General features: G+C 49.7%; 1 protein-coding gene across 2 annotated transcripts; it reads right to left on the bottom strand.

Moving 5' to 3' along the window:
• Positions 1 to 620: 620 nt before the first annotated feature.
• On the bottom strand, positions 621 to 7,961 carry LOC123051553 (B3 domain-containing protein Os07g0679700). 2 transcript variants are annotated; one of them, XM_044474457.1, is made up of 13 exons: positions 7,465 to 7,961; positions 6,592 to 6,673; positions 6,405 to 6,506; positions 5,600 to 6,339; positions 5,328 to 5,424; positions 4,662 to 4,836; positions 3,457 to 3,533; positions 3,293 to 3,373; positions 2,960 to 3,178; positions 2,778 to 2,827; positions 2,534 to 2,647; positions 1,849 to 1,916; positions 621 to 1,673 (listed from the first exon to the last, which is right to left on the bottom strand). In XM_044474457.1, exons 1-13 carry the CDS (start codon positions 7,596 to 7,598, stop codon positions 877 to 879), a joined length of 2,736 nt encoding a protein of 911 aa, XP_044330392.1. In that variant the 5' UTR covers positions 7,599 to 7,961; the 3' UTR covers positions 621 to 876. The 2 variants fall into 2 exon arrangements, with proteins under 2 accessions (XP_044330392.1, XP_044330390.1); XM_044474455.1 differs by having other exon boundaries at positions 2,960 to 3,373; positions 7,465 to 7,956.
• Between the last annotated feature and the right edge of the window lie 1,424 nt (positions 7,962 to 9,385).

Genomic DNA, 9,385 nt, shown 5'->3' with positions numbered 1-9,385 from the left:
TGATCTGAGGTGCGTGAGCTGCTGCAGCCCCGGCGAGCTGCTGCGAGGGACGGGCGGGGCACGAGCTGCTGCGGACCCGCAGCGCGAGGGGCGTGCGGGGCGCGGCCAGGGCGAGAGCTACTGCAGCCCCAGCGAGCTGCTCTTGGGGGGGCGAGCTCGTGGTGGCACCGGCGCGGCGAGCGGCGGTAGGGGGAGAGCCACGGGGCAGGCGTGGTGAGCTGCGGGAGCGGGAGCGGGCGCGGCGAGCTGCAGCATGGGGAGAGCGGCGGGCCGGCGAGCTGTGGGCACGGCGAGCCATGGGGCAGGCAGCGGCACAGGGAGAGCCGCGGGACGCGGCGAGCTGCGGCACGGGGAGAGCCGTGGGGCAAGCGCGGGCGCAGCAAGCTGCAGCACGGGAAGAGCCGCGGGGCGAGCGCGCACGGGAGGTCGGGGCGGCGGCACGTGTTCGGCTGAATGACGACGCGGACATGTCAAAAATGCGTTTGGCCCCATTGGACGCACCGGCCGACGCCAATCGAAAAAACAGACACAAACAGACAAAGGGGCGACCCAAACAGACAAAAAGGAAACAAAATCGGTGTCCGTTTGGGTCAGCAGCCCGTTGGAGTTGCTCTTAGGCGTGGGGAACAACACCAACCAGCCAGCCACCAAGCTGCCTTTCATACCAACCGAGCTTACAACTTTAGTACAAACGAGGTTGCACAGCCCTGTACACGTATGTTACACCAACACGAGGAAACCCTATCATTTTGATCTTCACATCAAAACGCACTAGCTGTTCCTTGGGGAAAAAAGGGGGTAAGCCGATCATACACACACACAAACAAATTACAAACACCCACCCACTAACACAGGCGCATGGTCAACAAGCTCAGGTCAGGCAGCAGCGATGTCACTGGCACTGGCAGCATGGCCCTGGTTCTCACCGGCTGCCTCGTCCACGGCCATGTTGTCCACGGGCTCTCGCTCCTGCTCCACCGCCACGGCACGCCCCTCGTCGGAGGGCCGCTCTTCGCTCTCCATCGGAGCGGGCTGAGACGGGACCGTGGCCGTGCCGGAGCTGCTCCCCTGCTCCGCCGCCAGGCTCACGAGGCCGTTCTGCTTCATGTAGCTCTCCAGGGGGCGGTTCGCGACCTCAAGTAGGCTGACCATGCTCACCCGGGGCTGGCCGCCGTGCTGCTGCTCCTCCTCGCGGCTGGCGGGGTGGAAGTTGAGGTCTATGTGGCCCTTGTTCGCGTCGGCCTTGTCGAACATGATCACGTCGCAGTCCCGCGTGGTGTCCACCGTCCGGGGGGACCGCGACAGGTTGCTTCCCTCGGGCTCGTCCCTGCCCACCCAAGCGATCCTCTTGCTCGCCTCGGCCTCCTCTCGCTCCGACTGCCGTTGCTTCTTCCTCATCATGAGCGTCTTGAAACGGCGCCTGACGGTCATGCACACGTTGCAAGTGCACGCCGGGTTGTGCTTCGGCCCCTTGCCGCTGGGCGGCTGGATGCACACTATGCAAGTGCAGCCGGGCCGGTGCCGGGGGTGCTTGGTGGTCGTTGCAACCGAAGCAGCGCCTTGGTTCCCGACCTCCCCAAAGACTGCGGCAGTGGCCAAGGCGTCAAGGCTCGACGCATCCATTTCGGGGATGCTCTGCTTCAAGAAATAGTTGCTCTTCCGCCTCCTGATCTCTGCAGTGATAGTTAGCCTTTTAGGTTCTGTTTAATGGTGATGTCTTGTGTAAAAGTTTCCTCTTTCCATTTTTATTTTCATTTCTACTTTTCCCAAGGTGAACCTGCCCAAATGTCCTTTCTTTATCATGGATATCTTGTACTCTTGTTATCGGGGCCAGCAAATAATGCATACCTTCGTACTGCTGGAGAATACTTTGTAACTCCTTGTGGGCTAATTCTTCAGGTGCAGAGCAGGAACAGCTGCACATGGTAGCAACTGATTTAAGCACAAGCAGCTAAGCAGAATGTGAAAGCACCATGAAATACGATGAAAATAATATGAAACACTAACAAAGAGAGGCTACGACATTATTGCACTGGTGTGTCTGTAAAAGCAATGTAATTATAACTAGAATTATTTCACATTGAAGAAAATCGTGATGAACGCAGGGATAACAATAGAGAATTGTTTCAAGGCTGGAGAAGTAATAGCAAACAATATTCTGAATAACATCACAGAATATTCTGATTGTATTTAGAGTTCTAGACTATTAGACAGCTCATGAGTAGACAGTATTAGATACGCGATGCTACTAAGTTTTTCATAGACCTAATCAAGATATCATATGCAATAAAGTAAAAAGGTTTTTTTAGCACAAGTAAAAAGGTGGTCAGTCAGAGGAGAAAACAGAGGTTGTTTAATTAAAAGAAACTTTTGCTCAGGTATGGCTGTGGGCCAGTTTAGACAAAACCAGAATCAGTCAAAAGCTTAAGCTTTTCAGTATGCAGTCCATCATCACACACCCTACTGATCATCATAATTGACAGCTTTTAGCGGAATAAAAATAGGTTCCGTCACAAACGTGAAATAGTATTACCTTTTTGGATCCCATGTGTTGTCAGCACATCTCCACTTGGAGGCAATAATGACATTAAGAGGCACACGACGCCATTTTGAGCAATCATCACACTGAATCCATTGGTCTTGTTCCCTAAATATACACAATCAGGTATTTGCACAACTTGGTACAACTGAAGCTAAGAACATAAACTTCCATATGATTTCCTGACATGTTGAAAACTAGACTACCATGGTATTTTGTTGTTCATTGAGTTTCTTACCCTGTAGAACGACTGGTGAAAATTGATCTCTTTGCAAAGACAGGAGGTTCCTGCATGTACGTGGTAAAGTTAGAATAGGTTCAGTTATCGAAGTCCATTGCTGAGAATGAAGAGTTGTCTTTTTAGGCTTCCAATGAAGGGTGCCTTGAAGTGCTGGAACGTGAAGAACGAAGCCAGCTTACATCATATTCTTCAAATTCATAGTCCTCAATCATCACAATTGTTGGTTTTGCAGATGGAGCAGGACGCAACAACTCCTGTGCCTCTTCCCAGGAAAGCTTCAGTTCCAGGGCCTCCTCGTTATCCATCAAAAGCCTCCTGCTTTTGGAACCAATATTGCGGCTTCTTTTGTGTAAAAACTGAAAAGACCCCTCATCTGGCCTGCCACCAAATCTATCTGCCTTAAGCCAACTAACATCCCCATCAGCTGAGTTGGCATGATGATCAAATAGAGAGCTTGGCTGGAGATCTGCAGCTCCCTTCATTGACTGAAGAAATCCTGAGTAACCACTTACTATGGATAGATTCTCATTTGTGTTAGAAAAGAATGAATCACCGAGAAGGGAACCAGTTGCAATGGCTGAAATCTGTGAGTCCTGTGTAGAAGTAACATAAATACATTGAAGTTAAGCTGAAGGCACAGAATAGGGAACAGAATTGCTTTGAAATTCAAACTTACTGGCAAACTGACAGTGTTTGTGGCCTTTCGGAAGCCCATAACAAGTTTCCCTCCAGGTTCTATCCGACTGAAGGTCACTGTAGACAATGAAAAACACCAGTACATATAAAAATCTTCCCAGTTAAATCACATACACCAGTACATATAAAAAAATTCCCAGTAAAATCACATACTCCCTCCGTTTTTATTGACCCCGCATATTAGCTTTGACTGAAGTCAAACTTTATGAAGTTTGACCAAGTTGGTAGAAAAATATATGAACAATTTACAATAACAAATCTATATGATGTGAAAATTTATTCAATGATGAATCTAATGGTATTGATTTGGTGGTGTATATGTTAATATATTTTCCTACAAACTTGTTGAAAGCTCATAAAGTTTGACTTTAGATAAAGCTAATATTGGAGTAAATAAAAACGGAGGCAGTACAAAGAACATGGTATAAGCCGATAAACTATGCAGCATATTCACTTTATATAGCATGGAAACCATGTAAAGATGACAAAGGTTACTGAATCATGTAAGAGCTGTTGCTGGACATGACAATTTAAAACAGAAATACAGTGATATGGATACAACAAAAATACGATGAACACATGTCATATATCTCACTTGCACTTATCCATTCCGTGATAACTGGCAATGCATCTAATTTAGAAAGTTGTAACTGCTTAAGGAGATTCATAATTTGTTTCCTTATTGACGTACAATTTTATACTTCGGTTGCTTTCCCAATAAAATTGACAAAGTAAGCACAAATGTTAGATATAATAAGATTTACATAGGACCTTTTTCATTCACAGGATTATATAAATACAGGAATATGAAAAGTTAGGGATTGGTGTCATGATACGCTGAGTCGTAGACACAAAGGAAGGGAAATATTTTTAAGGGTTGGGTGTTTGCTATTGTCATAGACACAAAGGAAGGGAAATTTCCTTCGGAATTGCATGTGAATTATTACATAGGAAAAATTGCTATGGTTCCATGGTTTTCAGTTCTACAAATCAAACAAGCTGAAAAATTACCAAGGAATAGAATCTTGCAAAATTCCTATGGAATTCCTTTGAATCAATGAAATCCGAGCATAAACCATGAACATGTGCATGATGCAATAGAGCAAGCGATGCTTATTATCATATATATAATATGATAATAAGATTCCTCAAAAAATCATATATAAGAAATAAGTTGCAAATCACCTGTATCACCAGCTTGTAATTGTAAGGACTGTATGCATGGCGTAACACCCTCCAAGACATACATTCTGCTGTTGTTATTTGGCCAGAATCTGAACTGAAAATGCCACTCTTTGCCTTTTGCATCTTGAATTGTCAAGGGACGACCTTCTGGCTGAGAGATTGGTGGGAAATAGGCCTACATAGAGTACCTCAACAACTCAGGATTATAGGGGAGAAAAACTTATATATGTTATGGGGATATTATCAAGCAGTTTGCTGCCCGACATCACAGCAGCTATGTGAATGGCACTTTCTAACCATGAAACAGGTTTAACTTGATCACTTAGACAGGAGTATCACCAATATAATGATGTTTCCATTCTAAATAGGCATATAATGATGTTTCACAATGAGAATGCATATAGGCAGAACAGCAAGGGACTAAATGCTAATTAGATTGACTTATTGTCTGTGTTACATATAAATATAATGCGTTAAAATAGGTTCTCTTGAACATGGGCAACTGTGCTTCCCCAAATCCTAACATCCGGGAGCTCATGGTGCTCCTTGCATAAAGGTTTTTATTCATGCAGATTATATGGCAAGGTGAAATCGAAATGTGTGGCAAGAGCATACTAAATTATGAAGATAAAGCAGAAGAGTTGCTATACAGAAGAGACATATCACCTCGGCACAGGCTTTTGGAAGAACAAGTCGTCCTATGCGGCCTGCATCACTAGCACTTAGAACCTTCTCAAACAGTGGAACGATGGTTGAATTCGAACTTGCAGCAAAATACAGTCAAGGAACACAACACAATATCCACAACAAAAATAAATACAGAGGATATTCAAGACGCTCCCTATCCTACTTGATCAACTATGCATCATGTAATTTGCACGTAAATAATTAAAGCATCAATGTTGCCAAGGAGTTGAAAAAACAATATTAAAGGATACTCTCCAGAAATTTGCTGCAGCTCTTGATCTGTTATTCTTGGCCAATACCGTGGAAGTAATTGATTGCGACCCCTTCCTTCAGCAGGTGGTCTGGCAACACGAAGATGTGGAAAACCATCTCTCATTGGGTCGAAAGCAGCACCTTCGGCAACCCTTGGTGGTCTGGTGAGAAAATGCCGAGCCCTCTGCGCATGCTGAAATGGAGATAATGTAGTGGCAAGTTCTCTTCCTTCAGAAAACGGTGTTGTTGGTGACACCATGGGTCTTTCCATAGTTGAAGTAGCCTCCATCTTGTTTCCATTATTAGCAATGCCCAAGCTCATACTGAGGCCTGCCTCTGAAATTGATTCACTTGTTGTGCTATCGGCTGTCGGGTCTCTATTATCATCTCTTCGTGTACACTGGGATTGGGGAGACTCTAATGCACTCTGAGGCCTAATTAAGAAAGGCATCCTTCCCATGTCCCCAATACTGAGTGTTGGTTGCTCCCACTTAATCTGCCTTGCGCCATTTTCAATTTCCTTTTGCCTCAAAATGTTACTGCTTTGCCCAATTTCCAAGTTTTTTACCATGAATGGATGATTGCTCTTAGCTATAATAGCAATATCATCATTTCTGGAATCGAGCATAAGGGACGGCGACTCCAACGGTCTACCTGGCAAAAATTCATCGCTTTTACCAAAGAGTCTCTGGTTATTTTGAGGAGGTAAAAAAAGCTTTGGAGCCACTTGACATGGAACCTGCAGAAGGAACAATCAGATTTGGAAAGAAAAGAAATGGAAGATGACGCGACAAAGAAACTTACAGGTTGAGGTCCTGGATTCTTCATGCAATTCACGCATTGAACTCCTCCGCTGTCAAGCAGATCAAAGGAATTCTTCGAAGCAACACAGCCGCAATGGAGACGCTGAAACGGCGGAGCCCCTTGGAATTATTGTTCTGAAACAGCTTGGTTGCATATAACTCACAACATGTGTCACAGTCTCACTCACCTTCCCACAAAACGAACAGTCCCTCCAACCAGACTCCTTTTGGTGGAATATATCGCAGAAGACAAGCTGCTCGAACGCCAACCTGAGAGCAGCGGAAATGATATGGTAAGAATCGACAGGGCCAGAAAATTAAACTGTAAAATGGTAGTAACAGGGTAACAGTAATTTCCTATGTTGCAGGAAAAACAATCTTCAAATACTAGATTAAACTGTAAAAACAATCTTCAAATACTAGATTAAACATGTCATCGAAAACCAACGGCAAGAGAACTTCCAGTGTCACAGCACCTAATAGTTACTGCCAAGCAAGGAGCAAGTCTGAGTCAACCATACAGGGCGCAGAGGTGACTTTCACCAATAAGCAGGCAATGTTTCCTCAAGCAAGCACCAGCTCTGAGTCAACCATACAAGACACAGAGGTGACTTTTACCGATTCGGTCACAACTCATAAGCATAGAGGATCGATTTCCACAATTAAGCTGCTGCAAGCAATTTTGTGTCGGCCCTGAGTAACTGAACGATTACAGAAAATCTGAATTGGACATGAGCTCCACACAACCAACTGCTGCTAACTATCTGTTCTATGTCGCTGGTAGGTATCCACGCAGGCTACAGCCGAGTCAACCCCACTTTTCTGAAAAACTGCTGCTGCACGCGCAAGACAAAAAGGAAATCCTCAGATTGCCCAACCGCAACTAGGAACAAAACACCTTCTCCCCGAGAGGAAAAGGCGCGGGGGGCAAAGGCCAAAGGCAGAGCATCGGGACGAATCGATTCGTCCAGCCAGCCAGTCCATTCGGAACAGAGCACGCACAGCAGGCGCCGAGGGAGGAAGGGAGGAGGTGGTAGCAGGAAGGGGAGGGGAGGGCGTACCCGCACTTGTCGCAGAGCACGGCGAAGCCGCCGGATCGCAGCGGCCAGCCCTTCCGCCACTCGCCCACCCCCGCCGCCGTCGGGGCCGGCGCGCCGCACGCCGCGTTCATGCACCTCGCCGCCGCCGCGGCCATGGCCGCCCGCTCCGCTCCGTCGCGCGCGCACGACTCCGCCGCCCTCCCTCTCCGATCAAGCTGCCGCTGCTGCTGCTGCCCCCGCCGAAAAGGGAAAGCAGAGTACACCTCGCCTCACCGCATCACCCACCCCCGACCCGGAGATACGGAGATACGAGGGAGGGAGGGAGGGGGCTGCGCGCGGTGGGGGAGGCGTAGTTTTCCGCTGGATGTGGAGAGAGCAACCGACGCACGATCGGTGGCGACTGGTGCACGCGGATGCGGATGCGGGCAAGCCAAGTGAGGGAGGGAAGGACAAGGACGAGATGGGGGATGCCGGATGCCGCAGCTGCCTGCGAGCAGTAAACTAGCACTCCCACACTACTAGCACTACTCCAAATCCAAACTAGTAGTACGAAAAGGGGATTGAGGAGGAATTCCTTTTTCTTCCGTGAAATAAAGCCAGCTGAAAGCAACGACCGGGATTTTTTAGGGGGAGGGGTTGGGGACGGTAAAGCCAACTGCGAGCGTGGCTTTTTGTTCCTGTGCGTGCGTGCGTGCGTGCATGCACGACATGGCACGCTTTTCCTATGGTTTCCGCCCCGCTGGCTGGCCGGCCGGCAGTTGTGCTGGCTGTTGCTCCCCTCCACGACGTCGGCTCGGCTGCGGCCGCTCGCAGTCATGGGCGCACATGCCAATCAGGCTTGTATCACAGCCAGGCCAGGCCTTCACTTGTTCATTTTCTATTGCCGACGTTGCCGGGGCGGAGTAGAAATGAGAGGAGGCGAGAGCTCCTGCTTTTGCGCATGCCTGACGGGGCACAGGGCTCGGTTTAGTTTATGGCGGATTGTTCTCCCGGAAGAAAACAAAAAGGAGACGATGAACTGCATGCGTGTCTGTGCCTCTGCCTCTGCGCTGCACCGAATTCAATGCGAGCGAGGAATTTTAGAATCCCAACCAGTCCAGACGCCGACCCGCCCGCCCGCCCACCCGCCGGCCGGCCTTCAATGCCTCCGGCTCCGGCGCCGCCCGCCCGCCCCGATCCTGCGTGTGACGTCGCCTTCACTTCAGGTGGCGTGGCCCGAGTAAGCACCGCACGCACGTTTAATTCTAGCCGGCCTCGTCGGCGGCGCCTGCTTTCACGAACGCACTGTGCGTGCTCCGGCGCGGCACACGCGCTCACATATCGCACGCAGGGGACGTACGGCTCAGCTCGTAGCGAGCGGACCAGTGCGGAGAAAACGCGGCACAGGGAATTGAAGGCGCTCGCGGTGACCTGGTCGGCCGGCGGGGCCCGCGCGGTGGCCGTCGCCGTCGGGGCACAGGGCGTGCCTCGCCGCGACGTGGACGTGTGGGGCTCTCGGTTTCTCACGTCGTCACGTGAGCCGCGCACGTTGCGCCTGTTGCTTACGTACCCCTGGGCTGGACCGGCTTGAGGCTGCTTGCGTCTACGTGCACGCATGCTGCCGTCGGCCTCCTCCGGCTGACCTCCGGGGCCCGGGGGTCGGGTCGACGTCGGGCGGTACTACTGGTGAAGTGGACGTACAGTACGAGCGGAGCAGTAGCTGTACGTACTACGTAGCCAGCGTCTCCGTGGCCACGAGGTGAGCGCGGCTACGTGCACCCGCCCGACATGGCGCACATCGCCGACGGCGACGGTTCGGGCGCACGGGCGCCGCGCCGGGGCCCGCGTGGAGGCGACCGGTGACTGTTTTCCTTTTTCTGGCGACGGCGACCGTTGCGTTTTTTTTTTCTTTGAATGGTGGGACGAGTGGAGGAATGATGAGCGCGCATCGGGAAGGAACGGA

The sequence above is a fragment of the Triticum aestivum genome, chromosome 2D, assembly GCF_018294505.1.
Source record: "Triticum aestivum cultivar Chinese Spring chromosome 2D, IWGSC CS RefSeq v2.1, whole genome shotgun sequence".
Taxonomy (NCBI): Eukaryota; Viridiplantae; Streptophyta; class Magnoliopsida; order Poales; family Poaceae; genus Triticum; species Triticum aestivum.
This window is presented reverse-complemented; position numbering and strand designations above follow the sequence as displayed.

Coding starts and splice junctions, on each gene's coding strand:
- LOC123051553 (XM_044474455.1), bottom strand. CDS start 7,598: ATGGCCGCGGCGGCGGCGAGGTGCATGAACGCGGCGTGCGGCGCGCCG. Junction 6,507..6,591: donor ACTGTTCGTTTTGTGGGAAG/GTGAGTGAGACT, acceptor CCGCCGTTTCAG/CGTCTCCATTGCGGCTGTGT. Junction 1,674..1,848: donor TATTCTCCAGCAGTACGAAG/GTATGCATTATT, acceptor CTATCACTGCAG/AGATCAGGAGGCGGAAGAGC.